General features: G+C 47.1%; 1 protein-coding gene across 2 annotated transcripts in view; it reads left to right on the top strand.

Moving 5' to 3' along the window:
* Positions 1-418: 418 nt before the first annotated feature.
* Positions 419-24615, top strand: part of SGF29 (SAGA complex associated factor 29) — a 32927-nt gene continuing 8730 nt past the window's right edge. Inside the window, exons 1-4 of one of the 2 annotated variants that reach the window (XM_047780165.1) lie at positions 419-628; positions 7581-7629; positions 19057-19146; positions 23876-23951. In XM_047780165.1, the coding sequence (XP_047636121.1) occupies positions 19072-19146; positions 23876-23951 (151 nt within the window). In that variant the 5' untranslated portion in view covers positions 419-628; positions 7581-7629; positions 19057-19071. The remainder of the gene's footprint in view (positions 629-7580; positions 7630-19056; positions 19147-23875; positions 23952-24615) is intronic. The other variant, XM_047780164.1, reaches the window with a different exon arrangement.

Here is a 24615-nt window from a genome sequence, read left to right as displayed (position 1 = left end):
AATTTGGTATGGGTTATATAAGAGATTACAAGATACTAGGATGTAAACCGTTGTGGTTAAACATTTGCTCACAATGACAATATGTTCCTGGAAATACTCTCTAAAAGAATGATATCTGGGTTTACAGATCTGCTTATTTCTATTTATTTTTAAAATTTTTAAAATGAACTTTAATTTTTGAAGCAGTTTTAGCTTTCCAGCAAAATTGAAGGAGCAAGTACAGAGTTCTCATATGCCCACTGCTCCCCCTTCAATCAACAATCTGCTCGTTTAAAAATTTTTTTATTGTTTCATCGAGGTTTTGGTAATAGGAGTGGATACTGAAAACACGCTCTGGTTGGTTAAAACAAGGTTCAGCTGAAGAGGCGGAAATAGTGTGTCCAAGTAAAAACTACATTTCCCAAGGAGCAGCGCGGCACGGCACAGAGGAAGACCGCGCACGCGTAGAGAGGGTCTCGCGCTGCTCATAAAAGGGAAAAAGCGTGCGTGGTTCTTGAGCCGCCGCGAATCTTCGAACGTGAGCGCGTTATTATCCGCAGACTCTGAAAGGCATTCGAGGGATAGACGCGCCTGCTCCCGCCGTCGCAGTTTCCAGCGCGACTTGCTTATTCCACCCGTGGCTCTGTAGGTGGGTATACGTCGTGGTCTGAGGCACTGCTTGGCTCCCCGCACCCTCGCTCGGAGAATGGCGGGAGCGGAGGGCAGGGGGTCCCTGTTCTCGGGCGTCGCTGAGGCAGCTCTTGAGAGGCAGTGCGCACGCGCCCTGGACGGGGAGAGGCGGGACGCTGGGAGGGAGGGCTGGCGTCGACCTTCTCTGGTAACTGACTGCGCCTGCGCTCGCCGGCTGGAAGAGGGTGGGAAGCCGCTGCACGTGGAGCTTGGCTCCGTGGCTGGGAGGGGTGGGTACGCACCCCAGGTGCGAGAGAACAAGGGCAGAGGATGGGGCCCGCACCTTGGCAGCTTTCATTATTTGCTGAAGGTGTGCATAGTTTAACAACCTCATTCTTCATATTCCTCCAGGTGCTTCCTCATTTCTCTGCAGCCAAAACTTCATTCTCTACTCATTAGCCCCTTTTCTCCTTCAAACACACTCCAGTAAGGCCTTGGCTCTCACCCCTCCACTGAAATGGAAATGCGTGCTTCATTTGCTATGCGGAACATTCTCCTCTTCAGCTCTTTCTGGTTTCTCCTCTGCTGATTCTTGCTCTAACTTACCCTCAGTGATTGTACTGCCCCACAGCCTCATCTTTGATCTCTTTTCTGTGCTGTTTCCTAGGCTTTAAATACTCTCTCTCTCTCTTTTTTTTTTTTTGTCTTTTTGCCATTTCTTGGGCCGCTCCCGTGGCATATGGAGGTTCCCAGGCTAGCGGTCTAATCAGAGCTGTAGCCACCGGTCTACGCCAGAGCCACAACAACGCGGGATCCCAGCTGCATCTGCAACCTACACGGCAGCTCACGGCAACGCCGGATCCTTCACCCACTGAGCAAGGCCAGGGATTGAACCGGCAACTTCATGGTTCCTAGTCGGTTTTGTTAGCCACTGAGCTACGGCGGGAGCTCCTAAATACCATCTCTTGTGTTTAACTCTCAAACTCTTGTCCTCAACTCATTGCTCTACCTGAAATTTTGAGTTTTACCATTCACTTTCTTCAGTTTTCCAATTTTTCAAACACCTTGAGTTATACTAGATGTCTTTTGCTTCCCCTCTGTCCTCTTTCTCCATCAGTCAGTACATGTTTATCTGTCTATATACTTGTTTATGTGGCCACACCCACAGCATTCCTAAATTCCCAGGCCAGGGATCAAATCTGAGCTGCAACTGCCAGCTAAACAGGATATTTTAACTCATGGCTCTGGGCTGGAGATAGAACCAGCACCTTGGCAGCAACCCGAGCTGCTGCAGTCAGATTATTGTTTATTTATTTGCTTTTTAGGGCAGCAGGTGTGGCATATGAAAGTTCCCGGACTAGGGATCAAATTGCAATTTCAGGTGCCAGCCTATGCCACAGCCCATGGCAATGCCAGATCCTTAAACCCATTGAGCAAGGCCAGGGATCAAACCTGAGTGCTCATGGATACTAGTCTTTTTTTTTTTTTTTGTCTTTTTGCTATTTCTTGGGCCGCTCCCACGGCATATGGAGGTTCCCAGGCTAGGGGTCGAATCGGAGCTGTAGTCTCCGGCCTACGCCAGAGCCACAGCAACGTGGGATCCGAGCGTCTGCAACCTACACCACAGCTCTCGGCAACGCCAGATCGTTAACCCATTGAGCAAGGCCAGGGATCGAACCCGTAACCTCATGGTTCCTAGTCGGATTCGTTAACCACTGCACCACGACGGGAACTCCGATACTAGTCTTGTGTTGCCACTGTGCCACAAAGGGAGCTCCCTGTAGTCCGATTCTTAACACACTGGGAACTCAGACAGTCCCTCTTAAGAGCATGTTAACAGGAACTGATTTGTTTTCCAGGATCAGGGAGAAGATACTGAACAGCCCAGCTTCAGAACTGTTGCAGTGTTTCTAAGTTCAAAGACCGTTTTAGGAGGCCTCCAAGGAGTACCCTGGTGGCCTAGTATTTAAGGAACTGGTACTGTCACTGCCGTGGCTCAGGTTGGATCCCTCTGCAGGTTACAAGTATGGTGTTAAAAAAATAATAAATTTCCAGGATTCAGTTCAGTTCTGCACTTGCTTTTGAGGACTTAGTAGGTGCCAGGCCCTGTGCTAATTGCTGGGAATATAAAGATGAATAAAAGTGCATCTCTCTCTTTTCAGAGATCTTGGTGTGGCAGGAGAGACAAACAATATGGTAGTCTCTGGGTGCATGTGTGACAAATGCAGGAACAGATGTTTGTGTCCGGTGCTTTAGAAGTTTCTGGAAGTTCTGATTGCCCATGGCATCAGGGCAGATTAGAGGGGCCTGAGACAGCCACATCTCCCTGCCAGTTGTTTCTGGCTAGGAGCAGCTTTGTCCTTGTACCGTAGTATGCCATACAAATACTGTCATGTTCTCTGTGTGCCCTGGTGTGGAAAAGCTTGGCAGGTAGTGCTGAAAAAGTGTGAATTTTGCTGCCATTTGATTTGGGCCCTGAAAAAATGAGTAAATTTGAGAGATCGAGGCAAAAATGGGGAAGGATCGAAGGGCAGACATAACTGAAACATACAGGTCTGCTTGTTTGAGGCAGGGGCCCTGAGTATTTCAATATGGGTATCGTAGGGTAAGGTCAGTAGAGAAGGCTGTTTGAGAGGTGCCATTCAGGATCTGAAGCAGTGCCTTGAGAGTGTTTTTACACCTCAGTGTCCGTTTTTATGAATACCTCCCTCACCACAAGGCACCCTGTTCTCAGTGGGTAGGTCTATTAGCGTCCATAGTTTTAGAGACCAATTTTCTGGAGTTGTCTAGAAGTCGAGACGTGTCAAGTCAAAGTCCTTTTTTTCTGATTTCTAAATTTATAGGAGTTCCCATCGTGGCACAGTGGTTAACGAATCTGACTAGGAACCATGAGGTTGCAGGTTCGATCCCTGCCCTTGCTCAGTGGGCTAAGGATCTGGCGTTGCCGTGAGCTGTGGTGTAGGTTGCAGACGAGGCTCGGATCCCGCATTGCCGTGGCTCTGGTGTAGGCCGGTGACTACAGCTCTGATTCGACCTCTAGCCTGGGAACCTCCATATGCCGCGGGAGCAGCCCTAGAAAAGGCAGAAAGACCAAAAAAATAAAATAAAATAAAAATGAATCTCATTTGGGAGTTCCCATTGTGGCTCAGCAGTAACAAATCCGACTGGTATCCATGAGGATGCAGGTTCAATCCCTGACCTCGCTCAGTGGGTTAAGGAGCCGGTGTTGCTGTGATCTGCAATGTAGGTCACAGATGGCAGCTCTGATCCTGAGTTGCTGTGGCTGTGGTGTGGGCCGGCGGCTGAAGCTTCAATTCAACCCCTAGCCCGGGAACTTACATATGCTGTGGGTGGGGCCCTAAAAAAAAAAAAAATGGAAGAAAAAGAATCTCACTTAAGCTTTTGATGAGTCATCTGCTTTGGAAAAAATACCCAATTTAGTCACTTCAGGATGTGTGGTCCCTGTGTCTGTGAAGTGGAAGGTACAGTGGTGAACACTGAACCCATGGGAGTCAGATGTTGATGATACTAAGGGTTCTTTGAGCCCATAAGGCTTAGATTATAGTTAGATTGCCGTTGAATCCCACCTCTGCCACTTATTATTTGCATGACCTTGGTAGAGTCATTTTATCACTCAAAGGATCGCGTTTCCTCAATACTAAATGAATGGTACTTTGTGGGTTGTTAAATAGGATAATCCACATGTGTGAGTGCTTAGCACACGGCAGGTCCTCACTCAGGAACAGGTGCCATTGTTACCTTTATTGTCTCTCTCTCTCTCAGATGGCACAGTGAATCACCATCTTACTGGTGATACTTCTGGTATAGTTGTAATAACCTAGCAGTTGATTGACAGTTTACAGTAGACAAAATACTGCTTCTTCCATGATCTCTTTTGCTGTTGAATATCTGAAGTTGTGACGAAACTTGGAGATGGGAGGATGAGCATAGATTTTTGGAGTGCCTGCTCAGCTACCCATACCCATCTGAACTTCATTTTCCCCGGCTGTAAGGAAGATGGGCTTGTGAACCTTCTTTTTTTTTTTTTTTTTTGGCCACACCCAAAGCATGCAGAAGTTCCCAGGCCAGGAATCAAACCTGCACCGTAGCAGTGACAATGTCAGATCCTTAACTATTAGGCCACCAGGGAACTCCAAGAAGGTGGGCTTGTAGCATTGCTGTAGGTTAAATTAAAACCACCTGTGGGAGTTCCCATCGTGGCGCAGTGGTTAACGAATCCGACGAGGAACCATGAGGTTTTGGGTTCGGTCCCTGCCCTTGCTCAGTGGGTTAACGATCTGGCGTTGCCGTGAGCTGTGGTGTAGGTTGCAGACGCGGCTCGGATCCTGTGTTGCTGTGGCTCTGGCGTAGGCTGGTGGCTACAGCTCCAATTCAACCCCTAGCCTGGGAACCTCCATGTGCCACGGGAGTGGCCCAAGAATAGCAAAAAGACACACACACACACACAAAAAAATTGCCTGTGTAAGTTTCTGTACAGGAGCTTGGTAGGTATGAAAAGAGGTGAGGGGTGGGTAGGTAGAAATCATTGCCTTAAATTAAGAATTTCTTTAGAAACTAGTTAATGTTGATTCTTACTGATGGTGGCTAAATTGAGGGTGTGGCTCTGAATGTAGAGTCTTAGATGCCTTGCAAGTCACTCCTTTCAATCCTCAAAACAAAGCTTTTATTTCTTAAGTTTTACGGGATTATTTTTAGAGTGGCTTAAGCATAGGATGTTTGAGTTTGTTTGTATGAGGCCTTGACTACTAGTTGAGGGTCAGAGAACAGTTTTAGGCTGGGTGTTTAGCAGTTAATATTCTTCTGTGCTGCAACTTTGTCCTTAAGAATTACCTCCTTTTTTTTTTTTTTTTAAAGCTTTTTAGGGCTGCACATGCAGCATATGGAGGTTCTCAGGCTAGGGGTCTAACTGGAGCTACAGTTGCTGGCCTGCACCACAGCGACAGCAACATCAGATCCGAGCCTCATCTGCAGCCTGCACCACAGCTCACCGCAGCGCCGGATCCTTCACCCACTGAGCAAGGCCAGGGATTGAACCTGCAAACTCATGGTTCCTAGTCAGATTCGTTTCCATTGCGCCATGATGGGAACTCCAAGAATTACCTCTTTTTAGTCAATCTTCTCAGTTGCGGGTAACAAAAAGGTAATCCAAACTAGCCTAAGTAAAAAAGGAGTATCTACTGACTTTAACTGCAACAGTATTTCTAACTGGAGAGTCCTGGGTGTACCAGCTTCAGACATGGCTATAAGCAGCAGCCTACACTATATCACCAATATTTTCTATGTTTTTCCTCCCTGTAGTTTCTCTTTCAGGCAGGCAAAAGCCTCCATCAGTTCCAGACTCTTCTTCTAACCAAATGAAAAAGTTATCTTTTTGCAGATAGTTCCAGCAAAAGATCTGAAATTGATTTTGGCCAGACTTGGGTCACATATCTCTTTCTGAATCAGTCATAGTGGTCAGGGAGCATGTAATCATTTAATGGGCCCAAGTCCCATACCCAACCTTGGAGCCAAAGTGCAGGATGGTTTCCCAAAGAGAAATTAAGAGTGCTGTTACCAGACCTAAATATTTGCTTAAGAAAAATGAACGTATGACAGGCTCACATATGATTGCTCATAGCAATTTTATTCATAATGGCCCCAAATGGAAATAGGTGCTATTCGATGAGAACAGGTTAAACAAACTAGCTTGTTCATGCAATAGTAATCGACCCAGCAATGGAAAGGAACAGGCTCCGGATACACACAGCAACACAGGTGAATCGCAAAACACATTAAGTGAAAGAATCCAGACACTGCAGAGTATGGGTGGCATGATTATGTTTCAGTGAAGTTCTCAAACAAGCCTAACTGGTCTGTAGCGGAATATAACAGAGCAGTGGTTCCGCGTGTGGGTAGAAATAGAAAGCGTGGCCTTCTAAAAAAGAAAAAGAAAAAAAAAAGTATGGGAGTTCCTGTCGTGGCGCGTGGAAACAAATCCGACTAGGATCCATGAGGACGCAGGAAGTATGGCCTTCAAAGTCAGTGGAAAGAAGAGGTGCTAGGACCTGGAAAGTTTAGGGTACTGGGTCTTTCCTCAATTCATAAGAATGTCTGAGACCATGCAGGAGTTGTATAACCTGTCCTGAGACTAATGCAAAGGTCAGCTGGGATCCTTGGGCTCTGCTTCCAGGCAGTGCTGGCTGAATGTTCACTTTCCTCCCAGCTGGGAACTGCCTGGCCCTGCAGTTAGATGTGGTCCCGAGTCTGCGTTCCCACTTGTCCTTAGTGTTCTCAGGGCAGAGAGCCACAGAAAGCTTTGCCTCTGCTGAGTATCTTTTTTGGGGAAATTCAATTTCGCAAATGACTGGATCCAGAGATAGCAGTTGTTGGTTGGAAAATCAGAAAATGAGGTGGTTCTCCCAGGCAGGGTGCTACCCAGTAGGCAACGCTCAAGCACAAAGAGGACCCAGGAATTCCCACTAAAGCTCAGGGGGTTAAGAACGTGCGGGTTCGGTCCCTGACCTCGCTCAGTGGGTTAAGGAGCCAGGGTTGCTGCAAGCTGCAGCGTAGTTCAAAGATGTGGCTTGGATCTGGCATGGCTGTGGTGTAGACTGGCAGCTGCAGCTCCGATCTGACCCCTAACCCGGGAACTTCCTTCTGCTGCAGGTGCGGCCCTAAAAAAGAAAAAAAGAGAGGGCCCGTAAATGGTGTGGGCAATGGTTGCTCCCCAGGTTTGGGCTGCATCAGCATTTTCTGTTGCTCATGCCTTTGACTGCTTTGCTCAACTTTTTTTTTTTTTTTTTTGGCTGCACCTGCGGGATGTGGAAGTTCCTGGGCCAGGGTTGGAACCCAGGCCAAGTGGTGACTCAAGCTGCTGCAGTGACAGTTCTGGATCCTTAACCCCCTGTGCCACAAGAGAACCCCACGGTTTGCTCAACTTAACACAGTCCCTGTGTCTATTTTCCTGGCAGTTCCCTGACCCACATCTACAGACAAGGAGGAGACAACAACTACCGCCAAGTGAGTGCTCTGTGCCAGGCACTGCCTAGCACCTTATGTATGTAGTCAATTCTCACGTCAGTGCTCTGGTTTTTGTAGAGACTGAGGAAGGTTAAGGAACTCCCCAGGGTCAGAACTTGATAGCTGTCTGTCCCCAGTCGTCTTCTTGGAACACTCCTAAAATACACCTGTCAGTGCATTGCCCTGATGGTGGTGCTGCAAGTGATCACGAGGGGATACAGCTAACACACTTAGAAGCATTCTGTATCTTTTCAACTCTCAGTGAAGTATTCGACACACCACATGAGGAGTTCCGATTGTGGCTCAGCAGAAACAAACCTGACTAGTATCCATGAGGATGCAGGTTCAATCCCTGGCCTCGCTCAGTGGGTTAAGGATCCAGTGCTGCCTTGAGCTGTGGCATGGGTCACAGATATGGCTCAGATCCAGCGTGGCTGTGGCTGTGGCTGTGGCATAGGCCGGCAGCTGCAGCTCTGGTTCAGCCCCTAGCCTGGGAACTTCCATATGTTGCACCTGTGGCCCTAAAATGAATAATTGACATGAGGTAGTCAACACATTATTATAAAATAGACTTTGGGTTAGATGATGTTGCCCAACTGTAGGCTCGTGTAAGTGTTCCAAGCACATTTAACGTAGGTGAGGCTAAAATCTGATGTTCGCTAAGTTAGGTGTGTTAATTGCCTCTTCAGCGTATGGTATTTTCAACTTCCCGTGGGTCTGTCAGAACGGAACTCCGTGGTAAGTCGAGGATGCTCGGTAGATTGCATATGCAGAAGGGGACACACAAAACAAACATCATTTTAGGTTGTTAGGATTTACTTAACAATCTAAATGGGGGGGGGTGGAAATAGAGGCGTGAACAGAGTGCTCTGGAGAGCCAGGGGAGTGTCTGCCTGGGTACCGCAAAGAAGAGGGGGCATTGCAGTAGGCACATGCTGCCCTTTATGTCAGGTCTCGGGAGGGGCATCAAGGTGGCAGAACCTCGGAGAGCTCAGGACTGACTGCTTCCAGAGGTGGCAGTACTTTGTCGCATCCTAAAATGAGGTTCTCCCAGTAGGCATAGTGAGCCTCCAGAGTCCTGGCGCTCATTTCAGTACCTCAGAATGAATTCACGTCAGAACAGGAAGGAGCTGAGATGAGAGCATGTAGAAGTCACAAGTCAGGGATGACACGCGAGGGCTGCCTTTGCCTGACACAGTCTCATCAAAAATGGGGCCCTCCTTTCCCACTGCTGGGTTGCAGGACGGGGCCCTGCCTGGCTTGGTATTTGACCTACTCCTTCCCCTCCACATCAGGCAGATCAGCGCTTTCACTTTGTTTTGCTGAAAGTTCCCCCTTCAATTTCATGTGTCTGTCTATCTCTGCATCTGCTAATTGCAGGTTTTATGAGATGCATGCATGCTTTTTCCCCTTGTATATAAATGGGATCTCTCTGGAGAAATAGCCAAGAAACAACTGTGGTTGCCTCAAGGGGTGGGAGATTATTTTGTATTTCTTTTAATTGTTTTAAAAAAATTTTTTTTTAGTATGTGCTTATATTATCTACCTAGAGGTGGTGGTTGTTTTTCTTAAGAGAAACAGGCTGTGTCTAACAACAGTGACACAGAGACGGAATGATGTCGCAGTCATGTGATGAGAGCCTAAACCAAGGCAGTGACAGATAAGACGTGGCTGGATAGGAGAGAGATTACTGAGGCAAAATCAGTTGAAATGGAATGGAGATTGATCAAGCATCTGGGGGTTGGAGAGGAGCAAGAAAGAAGAAACCCCAGGATTTCCAGCTTGGGAAGCTGAGTGGCCAGTGATGGGCCCTGTTAACCCACCTCCAGAAGGCAGAGGCGTGGGGGACATCATGGTGGGCTTATCATGGGGGAGCTGCGGAGCCCTGGAGAGAAGTTAGAGCTGATGATATCATCGCTGTGGAAGTTTCAGAATATGGGGGTTCGAAGCTGATGAGGGTGCTCGGAGTGCTTAGAGAACAAGAAGAGGATCCCGGGGTGACCTTCCACTGAGGTGGAGGAGGGGGGCAGTGGAAAAATCTGAGATACTGGGGACCTGGGAACCCAGAGAACAGAGCTTTGAGGAGGAGCGGGTGGTCGGATATTCAGTGGAGTGGAATGTTCTAGAAGCTGGCAGGAGATCATGGGAATTGAGAAAGAGCCAGACTGCAGTGGGTTAAAGGGTACATGGGAGCGGACATGAGGGTGGGGGTACTGTGCCAGCTCCATGCTATGTCCAGAGGATGCTCTTAGAGATTGGGCACGCTAGGGGAGAAGACAAATACAAAGAGACTTTCCATGCGGTTTGGTAGGCACGGTGGTAGAGAGATGCACGAGTTACCTTTCCCCAGATCATTCTGGTTTTGTTAGGTTTCCCGCCAGGAGTTATTGTGTTATTCTTTGCTTTGTACACATAAGCACATCTCTTGCCTAGGTGGAATTCAGTTTCATCTTGAGCATAATAAACACCTTCAGTCATGCTGATTTTTTAAACAGTTTTATTGATATAATTCACCTACCATACAGCTCACCCACTTAAAGTGTGTCATTCATTGCATTTTGTTTTTTTAGTATATTCAGGGTTGTGCAGCCATTGTCATTATCTAATTTTATTTTATTTTATTTTTTTTTTTGTCTTTTTGCTATTTCTTGGACCGCTCCCGCAGCATATGGAGGTTTCCAGGCTAGGGGTCGAATCGGAGCTGTAGCCGCCAGCCTACTCCAGAGCCACACCAACTCGGGATCCGAGCCGCGTCTGCAACCTACACTACAGCTCACGGCAACGCCGGATCGTTAACCCACTGAGCAAGGCCAGGGATTGAACCCGCAACCTCATGGTTCCTAATCAGATTCGTTAACCACTGCGCCACGACAGGAACTCCATTATCTAATTTTAGAACATTTTCTGGACCCATTGATTTAATTTTTTTTTTTTTTTTTAAGCATTTCCATTGTGACTCAGCAGGTTAAGAACCCAGCTAGTATTCATGAGGATCTGGGTTCAGTCCCTGGCTTCTCACAGTGAGTTAAAGGATCCGGTATCACCTTGAGCTGTGGTGTAGGTCAAAGACATGGCTCAGGTCTGGTGTTGCTGTAGCTGTGGCGTAGGCTGCCCGCTATAGCTCCGATTCAACCCCTAGCCTGGAAGCTTGCATATGCCACAGGTGTGGCCTTAAAAAGGCCAAAAAAAAAAAAACCCCACTTAAGTTATGGAACATTTCTAGCATACATACAGAAGTAAAACCATATAAGGAATGTCTGTGCTGAGCAGAGTGATTTGGGGTCTCCCTTGGTAGATGAGTTCAGCCAGCTAGGGGAGGCCATCTGGGCTGAGTCAGTGCTGTGTGGTTCCTACTTGATGATGCAGGAGCCTGCAGGAGCCAAGGAAAAAGCTTTCTCTTAAAAAAGTTAAGAAACATTGAGAACTATGTCTAGATACTTACATCGCAACACAACAATGGGAGGAAAAAGTATGTATACATGTATGTGTGACCTGCTGTACAGTGTAAAAAATTTTTTTAAATAATTTTTTAAAAAGTTAAGAAAAATCGGAGTTCCCGTCATGGCTCAGTAGTTAACGAATCTGACTGGGAACCATGAGGTTGCGGGTTCGATCCCTGGCCTCACTCGGTGGGTTAAGGATCTGGCGTTGCCGAGAGCTGTGGTGTAGGTCGCAGACACAGCTCGGATCCAGCGTTCCTATGGCTGTGGTGTAGGCTGGTGGCTACAGCTCCGACTCAACCCCTAGCCTGGGAACCTCCATATGTTGCCTGTGCGGCTCTAAAAAGACAAAAGACAAAAAAGAAAAATTGATATGGGAAATTTTTTTTTTTTTTTTTGCTTTTTAGGGCCACACCTGCAGCATATGGAGGTTCCCAGGCTAGGGGTCTAATTGGAGCTACAGCTGCCGGCCTTCACCACAACCACAACAACACCAGATCTGAGCCGTGTCTGCGACCTATACCACTCACGGCAACACCAGATCCCCAACCCACTGAGCAAGGCCAGGGATTGAACCCGCAACCCCATGGTTCCTAGTCAGATTCGTTTCCGCTGTGCCACGACGTGAACTCCTGATATAGGAGTGCAAAATGGACCTACCTTTTGGCTAGGGGTCAGGGCAGGAGAGAGGTGGTGAATGAACGTAGTAAAAAGGCGAAGACCTTTACAGGTCTAGGTAGGTCCCAGAGAAAATGAGAGAAAAATGAGGCTTAGTTAGGATTAGTCAGACAAGACCAGGCTTGAGCGAGTTGTTGAAAAAACATATATTGTTTGTATCTTTGGCAGTGGGGGGGGGGGGGGTGGGGAGGCCCCGTGTGAGTGTGCGCAGCTAAGACAGGCCAGAAGGAATGTCAGCACATAAGCACAGATGACGCTGGGTGGATCCCACCCCTCACTCTCCTGTCTCTCCAGATGCAGCCCTGTTCGCTGCACCTTGGACTTGCTCTCAACCTGCCCCCACCCCTCAGCCAACACGCTTATCTTTCCCCCACCTGCCCGTCCTTGGTCCGCCCTCCCTCCACGCTGGCTCCCAGTCACAGCCCCGCTGGCAGGAAAGTGCTCTCTCCCCTGGCTACTCGCACACACCCGCCCGTGCCCGCTGCCTCCTGTCTCTCCCGCTGAAAGTGTTTTCCCTGAGGTCCTCAGTGACACCCTTGCTCCTGGATGCCGGGGACAGCCAGCCCCGAGTCCTCTTCTGTGGTGGTGGGGTGTTGTCAGTCACCCCCTTGCATCGGCTTTCCTGCTTTGACAGAGATAGAGATTTGGAAAGTCATCGCACAGACGTGGGCGGGGGCTTACCTAGGAGTGCATGGTGGGGCTGGTGGCCAGGCCTGAGCCCTGATGAGCACCAGCATTTGGGGGACAGGCAGGAGGGGGGCCAGCCCAGGAGATCCAGGAGCCAAAGCAAGGGGAAGGCCAACCATGTGGGAGGCAGGCCCTGAAGCCACAGAAGGGGGCACCAGTGGGCACCCCAGCTGGGACGCTGACAGGCCAGGTCAGATAAAGCAGGAAAGGATCCAGTGCTTTGGACGATAGGGGTTGTTTGCTCTCTCAAGAGCATTTTTGCTGGCCTGGGGAAGACAGAAGCTAGATTGGAGCAGGTGGTGAAATGGGGCGAAATGGGGGTGAGGAAGTAGAGGCACCTGAGTGAACAGCTTTAATTTTGCTGTGAAGGGGAACAGAGACGGGTGGGTAGATGAGGTGAGCGTGGGGTTTGGAAGCTCTTATGGTTGGTTTTTTTTGTTTCTTTGTTTTTGTCTTTTTGCCTTTTCTAGGGCCGCACCCACGGCATATGGAGATTCCCAGGCTAGGGGTCTGATCGGAGCTGCAGCCACCAGCCTACACCAGAGCCACAGCAATGCAGAATCTGAGCCGCGTCTGCAACCTACACCACAGCTCAGGGCAATGCCGGATCCTTAACCCACTGAGCAAGGCCAGGAATCGAACCCTCAACCTCATGGTTCCTAGTCAGATTTGTTAACCACTGCGCTCCGATGGGAACTCCTCTTATGTATTTTTTAGATGGGATCCCCTAAAGTGTGCTTTTTTTTTTTTTAAGGGGCCGCACCTGTGGCATATGGAGGTTCCCAGGCTAAGGGTTGAATGAGGCTGCAGCTGCCAGCCTATGCCACAGCCATGCCAGATCCAAGCCATGTCTGCGATCTACATCACAGCTCACAGCAACACCAGATCCTTAGTAACCCACTGCAGGAGGCCAGGGATCAAACCCTCATCTTCATGGATACTAGTCAGATTCGTTTCCACTGCGCCACAGCAGGAACTTCTTAAAGTGTGCTTGTTGGCTCGTGAAGCATAGGAAAGGAGATCGTCCAAGAGGAGAGGGGGTTCGTCTTCAGGAAACACAGGGACAGTCATCCCTCTGGAGGGCAAAGCAGAAGGGACGGGGGCAGCTCATAGTTTTTCTGGTAGGAATAAGGTTTCTGGCTTCTCTCCTGAGCAAAGTAAAACCTTGGACATCAGTTAAGGGGACCCAGATCTGGGTCTGAGGCCAGGAGCAAAGATAGTGAGGAGAGAGAGGATTCGAAGTGTCAGAATCCTCAAGGAAGGTGACTGATTGACCTGGGAGCATGGTGGGAGTGCTTATTGCCAGTGTTTGTGAGGGACGCCGTAAAGTAAAACCCACCTGTCCGGTTGGGGAGCTTCTTCCTGTTTTCATACACACAGGTTTGGGAATGTAGAAGGCAGATAGTTTTGATCAGGATTCTGCTTTATGTGGCAGGAGAGAACAGCCTTTTCTGTGTTAGTCTGTTCCTTCCCAGGATCTTCCCACTTGATTCATCTTTGTTTTTTGGGTTGTTTTTTTTTTTTTTTTTTTTTTTCATTTATAATGACTTATTTTTTCCATTATAAGTGGTTTACAGTGTTCTGTCAATTTTCTGATGTACAGCATGGTGACCCAGGCACACACACATAGATACATTCTTTTTTCTCACATTATCAGGCTCCATCATAAGTGGCTAGACGTGGTTCCCAGAGCTACACAGCAGGATCTCATTGCTTATCCGTTCCAAAGGCAATCATTTGCATCTGTTGGATTCATCTTTGGTCCACACCTTCACTTGGCTGTGGGTCAGTGGGACTCTTTCCTCCTTCCTCTTCGCTCGCTCAGCAGAGCATCCCTAGCGTCAGCAGTTCCCAAGACTTGAACGACGACCTTTATGCTATCCACTCCCCATCTCTAAGCTCTGGATCCCTTATCTTGTGTGGTTCTTATTACTGCATCTAGACTTTTTTTCTTAAGGGACATGGCCTTCTCTATATTAAAATGCATTCTGTAAAGCTTTGGTGGTGAAAATAGTGTCGTACATGTGAGAAAAACAAATCTGTGTCACAAGCCGTCAAAGAAAAGTAAGATAAGTTGGGCTTTGTAAAAATTGAAAACATGCTTCAGAGGATACAATTCAACAACAGTAATAATAAAAATGGGCACAGGGCTGTTCTCCAAAGAAGATACACAGATAGCCAAAAAACATGTGAAAAGATGTTCAGCGTCATTGGCCATCAAGGAAGTGCAAGTCGAAACCGCTGGTTACCATTTCACACCCGCTAGGATGGCTGTAATCAAAAAGACAGGGGAGTTCCCTGGTGGTCTAGAGGTTAGGATTCAGCACTTTCACAGCCATGGCCCAGGTTCATTTCCTGGTCTGGCAGCTGAGCTCCCACATCAAGCTGCTGTGTGCCATAGCCAGAAAAAAAAAAAAAAGACACACAATATCACATGTTGGTGATATTGGTACAGGTACAGATATTTCAGAACCTTCACACTTTGCTGATGGGAATGTAAAAGGGTACAGTCCCCTTGGAAACAGTCTTGTAGTTCCTCAAAAGGTTACACATAGTTGTCACATGAACCAGCAAGTACACTCCACGGTACCTACCCAAGAAATGAAAACATGTCCACGCAAAAACTTGTCTACAAGTTTTCACAGCAGCATTTTTCATAATAGCTGAAAAGTGAATATACCCCAAATGTTCATCAGTTGATGAATTAATACACAAAATGTGGTATATGGGAGTTCCTGTCATGGCACAGTGGAAACGAATCCAACTAGGAACCATGAGGTTGCAGGTTCGATCCCTGGCCTCGCCCAGTGGGTTAAGGATCTGGTGTTGCCCTGAGCTGTGGTGTAGATGGCAGACGCAACTCAGATCTGGCGTTGCTGTGGTTCTGCGTAGGCCTGCAGCTGTAGCTCCAATTAGACCCCTAGCCTGGGAACCTCCATGTGCCACGGGTGTGGCTCCGAAAAGACAGAAGACAAAAAAACAAAAAAGGCGGTATATGCAAACATGGAATATTCAACAATAAAAAGAAATGTGCAGAGTAGGGAAATCTTAAAGAGACAGCAAGTAGGTTAGTGTTTGCCTAGGGCTGAGAGGGCTGGAGATCTATTTAAAATGTAGAATTCAGTGGTTTTAGAATACTCGGAGTTAGGCAGCCATCACCATGATCAATTTTAGAACATGTCACCACCTGGCAAGAGAGCCCCATCCACATTGATGGTCACTCCCCTTCCTCCCTCAACCCTCGTGCCCAGCTTTCTATGGACCTGCCTTTTCTGGATGTCACGTTATCAGTAGAATCCCACACTATGAGGTCGTCGTGTTTGGCTTCTTTCACTTGCCATGGTGTTTTCAGGGTTCATCCACGTAACATGTCTCAGTGCTTCATTCCTTTTTATTGTCCTAATGTGGACAATACCACACATTATCGATCTATACAGTTTCTCCACTTCTTCACCAATACTTGTTGTTATGTCTTTTTTCATTACAGCCGTGTAATGCCTGTGAAATGGTATATCCTGTGGTTTTGATTTGCATTTCCTTGATGGCTGATGACATTGAGCCTCTTTTCATGTGCTCATTGGCCATTCCTATATCTTCTTGGGAGAATTTTCTCTTCAGATCGTTTTTTGTTTACGGTCTGAAGTTGGGGTCCAAAATCTTTCTTTTGCATGTGGACATCTGGTTGTCCTGGGAACCTTGTAGAAAACCAATTGACCATAGATACGGCAGTTTGTTTCTGGTCTCTTAATTCTGTTTCCATTGATCTTTGTTTACCTTATGCCAGTACCACACTGTATTGATTACTGTAGCTTTGTAGTAGGTTTTGTCATTGGTAAAACTTTTTCAAGATTATTTTAGCAATTCTGGGTCCCTTGAGTGGTCACATAAATTTTAGGATGAACTTGTTAATTTCTGCAAAGAAACCAGCTGGGAACCTTAGAACAATTTCGAGAATTAAGCTCTTTCAACAATACTAAGGCTTCTGATCTGTGAACATGGGCTGTCTTTCTATTTACTTAGGTGGTCTTAATTTTTTTAAACAATGTTTTGTAGTTTTCAGAGTAAAATTGTATACCTGTGAAATTTTACGTATTTTATTCTTTTCGATGCTATTTTAAATGGGATTGTTTTCTTTTCTTTTCTTTTCCATATGCACCCGAGGCATATGGAAGTTCCCAGGCTAGGGGGTGGATTGTAGCTGTAGCTGCCGGCTTACACCACAGCAACGCGGGATCCGAACCGCATCTTCAGCCTACGCCACAGCTCACTGCAACACTGGATCCTTAACGTACTGATGGAGGCCAGGGATCAAACCTGCAACCTCATGGTTCCTAGTCAGATTCGTTACTGCTGCGCCACGACAGGAACTCCTAATGTTTTTAAAATTAGTTCTAATAGTTGTTCAGAGGTTTCTTAGGGTTTTCTTTTTCTTTTTGGGGGGAGGGGTCTTTTTCAGGGCAGCACCCGAGGCATATGGAAGTTCCCAGGCTGGGATCGAATCGGAGCTACAGCTGCCGGTCTACACCACAGCACCACCAGATCCTTAACTCACTGATCGAGGCCAGGGATCGAACTCATGTCCTCATGGGTACTCGTCGGGTTCATTACCATGGAGCCATGACGGGAACTCCTCTTAGGGTTTTCTATATACAAGGTCATGTCACCTGAAAATAGAGATAGTTTTACTTCTTCCTTTCTAATCTTGATTCTTTTATTTCACTTTATTGCCCTCGCTGGAACCTCCAAAACATTGACTTGTTGCCGATCTTATGGGGAAAGCTTCTGGTCTTTCACCAATAAGTGTGATGTTTGTTATCCGTGGCTCTTCATAGATGCCTTTTATCAGGTTGAGGAAATTCCCCTCTATTCCTGGTTTGTATATTACTTTCTTAATAAATAAGAGACGTTTTAAGAAAATACGGATATTTAAATACATAGCATTCACAATTCATGGTTGGGAGGAGATTCTTTGTGAATCTGATCTTTGTGGATATGGAGGTATATTAATTGAAGAGCATCGTGTAAAATTTCAGCATCCTAAAAAAATTCTTGTTTTCCAATTTACTTTTTTTTTTGGCCACACCCAAGGCATGAATAAGTTCCCGGGCCAGGGATCGAACTCAAGCCACAGCAGTGACAATGCTGCGTCCTTAACCTGCTGAGCCACTTGGGATATGTCCATCTTTACCTAGTTATAGTATCATATGTCTATCTTTACCTAGTTATAGTAGCTTACTTTTAAAATTACCTTTATTGTCTTTTATTCTTTTCCTAATTACTTATTATCGCATTTTATTTTCATCAGTATACATTCACCTTACCTTAAGTCAGATGTTTTTAGTAGTTAATTTCTCTTCCCTTGGCAGTAACAGTGCAAGTGTCTTCGTATAAAATCTTAAAAAGGGCGTTCCCGCTGTGGCTTATCGGTTTACGAACCTAACTAGTATCCATATGAATGCAGCTTCAATCCCAGGTCTTGTTTGGTGGGTTAAGGATCCAGTGTTGCTCAGAGTTGCAGTGTAGGTCGAAGACATGTCTCGGATCGTGTGTCACTGTGGCTATGGTGTAGGCTGGCAGCTACAGCCCTGATTTGACCCCTAGCCTGGGAACTTCCATATGCCAAAGATTCAGGCGTAAAAAGCAAAAATAAAAGGGGAGGGACCAGAATGCTTGAATCATTTATTAGGATGGTAGCAGCAGAGCTGGGGCTAAGGTGTGCTGCTTTTGGAAGGTACTTAATAAGTACTCCTGACTTGGTTGAACGTGTCAAATACAAACATCTTCGGATTGGGGAGGAATTTCAGGACAGCTTGCCACTTTAGGGCGGTTGTAACAGGTGACCATAAACTGGGTAACTTAATGCAAAAGAAACATATTCTCTCGTGGTTCTGAAGGCTAGAATTCCAAAATCAAGGGGTCGTATTAGTTCCACAATCAAGAGCGGGTTCCTCCTTGGCTGCTCAAAAGGGGAGCATGTTACATGCCTCTCTCCCAGCTTCTAGCCGTTGCCAGCAGTCCTTGGCATTCCTTGACTTGCAGCTGCCTAATGCCATCCTCTCTCTGCCTCTGTGGCTCTCCTCCCTCTGTGTGTGACTATCTCTCCACCTGGCATTCTTTGTGTGTGTGCGGGTCTCTGTGTCTCTTCTCTTACGAGGACACCAGTCGTACTGGGTTAAGGCTCACCCTGCTTCAGCATGACCTCATCTTTAATATACATCGTAGTTATATCTGCAGAGACCCTGTTTCCAAATCAGGTCACAGTCACAGGTACCAGGGGTTAGGACTTCTGTGGGTTTTTTTGGTTTTGGTTTTGGGTTTTGTTTTTTTTTTGTTTTTTTTTTTTTTGTCTTTTTTAAGGTGCGCCCTTGGCATATGGAGGTTCTCAGGCCAGAGTTTGAATCGGAGCTGTAGCTACTGACCTACACCACAGCTCACGGCAACACTGGCTCCTTAACCCACTGAGCAAGGCCAGGGTTCACACCTGCGTCCTCATGGATGCTAGATAGATTGGTTCCCACTGAGCCACGAGGCGAACTCCAGGATGTCAGCGTATCTTTCAGGAGAACAGTCTAGCCCACGGCAGCCGCTGACAAAGTTCTCTTGTGCTCCCCCTCCTCTCCAGGCACCCTCGTACACCATGGCCCTCGTGTCTGCTGATTCCCGCATAGCAGAACTGCTCACAGAGCTCCATCAGCTGATCAAGCAAACCCAGGTAAAAAGCCATTGCCCTCCTGTCCTAGAGGGGGTCACGGGCTGGGATGCCGAGCTGGGGGGGTGGGGTTATGTTTAAAGAGATGGACAGGCAGGAACCACGATGATGTAATGAAGGCGAGAGGAGGAGAATGTTGGTATGACAACCGTTCCTGTTGGATTTTCTGTCTTGTGCAGGATTTCATGATTCCTTTTTTCAGTAACAGCTATATTGAAATACGCTTCACATACCGTACAGCTCAGCCACTTAAGATGTATGATCCAGTGTTTTTTAGTATATTCAAAGCGTTATGCAACCATCACCATAACACAACTGCAGAATATTTTCATCACCTGACAAAAACTGCCACATACCCAATAGCCGTCACTCTCCTTAGCCCTCTGCCGCCTTGTTCCAGGTAAACAGAGACGCTCTTAACAGGTGAGATCTTTCAAGAGCTAGTCCAGGGCCAAGGCTTTTTTGGGATGTGCAGAATTTGAAAACCAGGCCTGCTGAATTAATCTTTAACTGCACTGGCCGTGCCCCTGGCCCTTGCCTAGTCTGTTACAACCAAACAACCCTATTTGAGTACCTACATTTAGTATAACATTTATATAACAGATATGGCAATAGTGTAAGTATGAATTTGCCTAACATTTGCAGGAGTCCATTTAGGGTAGAGATAGACCAAAGGGAACAACTCATCTGTCCTATAGACCATTACATACTTTTTTTTTTTTTTTTTGTCTTTGTCTTTTCTAGGGCTGTGCCCATGGCATATGGAGGTTCCCAGGCTTGGGGTCAAATCGGAGCTACGACTGCCGGCCTGAGCCAGAGCAACGAGGGATCCGAGCCACATCTGTGAGTTTAGCGTAGAAATTAGCTGATGGTTAGTTAGATCCAGTTCTTCCTCAGGCCAGTCATCTTCCATCAGCAGTACCTTCTCAGAAGACCTTGACTCACTCTCCCAACACATTCCCATTCGGTCATCAGTCGCAGTGTTATCATATAACTTAGTTACATAAGGTAGTTGACTCTTCCCAGCAGTGCCAGTGGGTCGCACCATATTGAAGTATGATCTGGTAAAACTCAGTTTCATTATGGAACAAGTCAGGAAGAATTACAGAGCTGTTTGTCAGGCATTCCCTACAGAATTGGCCCTGCCTGTTTACCAGATGTCATTATGGACAGGTTTTATTATGGTTGGCCACGATTCGGCTGTTTCTGGGTTCCAAGGCAGCTGGGGATAAAGCCAGCCACAGCGTCTTAGCTCAGGCTTGTAGTGAGACTGGCTGCTATCGTGTGCTGTTACGCAGCTGAGTCCGCCTCCCTCTTATAGGTGGTATTCAGAGTAGAAATCCTATCTCTGCTCACTGGATGTCAGGATGTGTCTTATTTTTATCTATTCTTGGGTCAAGGGTAGTCATGGTGCATTGATGTGAGTTACCAGTGCCCCTTTGAGGGCTTCCATAGGTTTGGAGGTCCATAAAATTCCCATAGGCGAGTTCCCTTGGGGCTTAGCAGCTAGGTTGAGGGGGGTGGGGGCACTGCTCATGGCTCCTTAAGCCTCCATCTATATTAAAATAGTCAAGAAGCCCAGGTGGGCCAAGGTGCAAGCCTTTTCCCAACAACAGAGGCATCCTAGAGTTTCCCCAGAACTCTCCGTTGGGCTGGCCTGAACCACTCCCTAAAGCTTCACTATCTTTCCAGGCTGAAGAGAACTCACTTCTGTTTGTTTATTCTAATTAACAAATCTTTTCTCCCTGAATGTTGTTTTTCATTAAAAGTGAGTTCAGCTTGCCCCACAATGGCCACACCAATTCCTGTATCCCCTAAAGCCCTTTCCTGTCTGTGGGCCAAGGTTGCCTACTCCACCTTGTGTTTTGTTATCTCTGTACTAAAAACGGCCCGGGTACTGCAGTGAGGAGACGCATTTTGTACGCAAAAACGTTGTGCCTCATACTGAGTGGTCATGCCTAGATGTAATTTAGCCTGAGTAGATTGTACCTCTCAAAACCTTCCTCATCGAGGGGTGGGGGAGTGGGGGGAGAGGCTGCTCCCCCGGGGAATTGGTACCTGCCATGTGCTGTCAGAAACCCATTTTTTTCCTACTCCTTTTAATAGCTTTTCCACAAAAATAAGGGTGATGGGTATTTGTGCAAGCATGCATTGCTGTATTTTAACCAGGGATCTTTCTAAGCATTCTTTTTTTTTTCCTTTTTTTGGCCTTTTGGGGCCACACCCTCGACATATGGAGGTTCCCAGGTTAGGGGTCCAATAGGAGCTGTAGCCGCCAGCCTACATCACAGCCACAGCAATGTTGGCTCCCAGCCACGTCTGCAACCTACACCACAGCTCACGGCAATGCCAGATCCTTAACCCACTGAGTGAGGCCAGGGATCGAACCCGCAGCCTCATGGTTACTAGTCAGATTTGTTTCCTCTGCACCACAACGGGAACTCCCTTTCTGAGCATTCTGTCACCTGAATTTATAGTTGCACAGTGATCAGTCCACTGGGAACCACCGTATAGTTCAGTTGTCCAGTAGGGAGCCACTCCTGGAAATTCCTTTCTAAAGGATCCCCTTCATAGTGGATGTAGCCTGATAAATAAGAGTCAGAATGTTCTGGCACACATATTGCTAACTGAAAACCCAGTTTGAAAGGTTCCACACTGTATGATTCCAATTATATGACAATATGTTAATGGCAAAACTATAGAGAGAATTAAAAACATCAGTAATTGCTCCGGGCTTGGAGGGAGGGAAGAAGAGATGACTGGGGGAGCACAGGGGATTTTTTAGGGAGGTGAAGCTTCTGCGTGATGCTGTAATGGTGGATATATGATGGTGTCCGTTTGTCAAAACCCGTAGGACTGTGTGACACAGAAAGTGATCATGTAATCTATAGACTTTAATTAATAATAATTATCGATATTGGTTGAGCAGTTGTAACAAATAACCACACTAATGCAAGGTTTTGATAATGGGCAAAACTGTGCAGGGAAAGCAGATATCATGGGAGCTCTGTCTACTCTCTGCACAGTTTTTCTATAAACCTAAGACTGCTCTACAAATAGTTTGTTGGGTGTTTTTTTTTCTTTTTAGGGCCACACCCGTGGCATATGGAGGCTTCCAGGCTAGAGGTCCAATTGGAGCTGTAGCCATTGGCCTACGCCACAGCCACAGCAATGCCAGATCCAAGCCGTCACTGAGCGAGGCCAGGGTTTGAAGCTTCGTCCTCATGGATACTAGTTGGATTTGTTTCTACTGAGACGCAATGGGAGCTCCAAGGGGTTTGTTTTGTTTTGTTTTATTCTGTTTTTTGGCCATGGCCTGCAGCAGCTTGAGTGGGATCTCCATTCCCAGACCGGGGATTAAACCCAGACTGCAGCAGTGAAAGTGCCAAGTCCTAACCACCAGAGAAACACCAACAAATAGTTTATTAATAAGACTTTAAAGACAAAGAGGAAGTGCCCATTGTTGTGCGGCAGAAAAGAACCTGACTAGTATCCATGTCGACAAGGGTTCGATCCCTGGCCTTGCTCAGTGGGTTGAGGATCCGGCGTTGCCATGAGCTGCAGTGTAGATCACAGATACGGCTCAGATCCCACATTGCTGTGGCTGTGGTATAGGCCGGCAGCTGTAGCTCTAATTTGACCCCTAGCCTGGGAACTTCCATATGCCATGGGTGTTACAACGAAAAAAGATTAAAAGGTGTAGTTACAATTTCTTCCTTAAGAATCATCCCTGCTTCCTGCATCTTCATTTGCAGCCCTGGCCTGAGGCCCACTGATGTGGGGAAGAATTGTACCAGCATCCTTCCCCACCCCTGCTTCCCCAGATGAATTGATCATAGATACAGGTGCTAATTTCTAGACTCTCAAGTCTCTTTCATTAATCCAGTATCACACCATTTGACTACTGCAGCTTCGTGGTAAATTTTGAAGTTGAGAAATGTGAGTTCTCCAATGTTATTTCTGTTTTTCAAGATTGTTTTGGCTATTCTGGTTCACTTGAATTTCCCTATGAATTCTAGGATGAGCTTGTCAGTTTTTGCAGAGAGGTCAGCTGAAATTTTGATGGAGATTGCATTGAATCTATAGATCAATTTGTCCTTTTTGATAGGGGAGAGTCATTAAATGTATAACTTGAGTTCCCTGGCGGCTCAGCAGGTTAAATATAGGCCTTGTCCCTGCCGTGGCTTGGGTTGCTGCTGTGGTGCAGGTTTGATCCCTGGCCTAGGAACTTCCACATAACATAGGTGCGACCAAAAAAATAAAAATAAAAAAAAAACAAGGAATTCCCGTCGTGACTCGGTGGTTAACGAATCCGACTAGGAACCATGAGATTGTGGGTTCGATCCCTGGCCTTGCTCAGTGGGTTAAGGATCCGGCGTTGCTATAAGCTGTGGTGTAGGTCGCAGATGCAGCTTGGATCTGCTGTGGCTATGGCTGTGGCCAGCAGCTACAGCTCCAGTTGGACCCCTTGCCTGGGAACCTCCATATGCCGTGGGTGCAGCCCTGGAAGAGGAAAAAAAAAACTTAAAAAGTATAACTTAAGCTTTAACTTCAATGCCTTTTTATTGCTCTTACATTAGTCAGAGGGGGAAATCCTTTTGAAATGATAGATTTGGAAGTTGGATTTACAAAATGAGGGCCATATTTATGGGGCCTCTGGCCTGGGCTGCAGGGTGGTTGCCACAGCAGGATGAAGGATGTCCCTCATGTCCTCTTGACCTTGTCCTTGCAGGAAGAGCGTTCGAGGAGTGAACACAATTTAGTGAACATCCAGAAGACCCATGAGCGGATGCAGACAGAGAACAAGAGTGAGTAGCTGGGCTCAGAAGAGAAGGGGCCGGAGGAGGGTGTGTGGGCCGAGAAGGGGACATGGCTGTCATTGTTGGCAAAAGGGACTTGTGCACGTATCTGCGTATCCGCAGTGAACTGCTTCCTAGGCCTGAAGGACAGCTTTCCCATAGGCTGGGTGACCTAAGATGACCCAGGAGACAGATGACAGACCACCTAGCACTAAGGAACCTTACAATCCCCCAACCGTGGGGACTGGAAAGTCCTTGAAATGAAGTCCATCTTCGGGAAACCCCGCAGGGTGCAGAGCACCCCAATTAGCTGTCCTTTTCTTGAGCTTCCCTCCCTGAGTGCCCTGCGCATGCCCTGGGGTCAGGCTCCCAGCCTGGTGCTTTCCAACTCAGAGTAGCTTCGAGAATTGTTCTCTGTTTTCCCAAGTGCTGAGAAATGCTTTCTACATGTGTTGTAGTCTGGCGCGGTTCGAACGCCCGCTCCCAGACGTAGGAAAAGGCGAACGCCACAGTGTCAGGTATCGGCCTCTGGGAGCACTTCTGAGCCAGCAAAGCTCATCTCTTGGCCCATGACCCCCGGGTGCCTCCCAAAGTCTGAATCTGTGGACTGGAATACGAGCCACATTGCTGCCTGGCCCCCTCACGCATGCATCTTTCTCCCTGTGTTTATCCT

This window comes from Phacochoerus africanus, chromosome 5 (assembly GCF_016906955.1).
Source record: "Phacochoerus africanus isolate WHEZ1 chromosome 5, ROS_Pafr_v1, whole genome shotgun sequence".
Lineage (NCBI taxonomy): Eukaryota > Metazoa > Chordata > Mammalia > Artiodactyla > Suidae > Phacochoerus > Phacochoerus africanus.
This window is presented reverse-complemented; position numbering and strand designations above follow the sequence as displayed.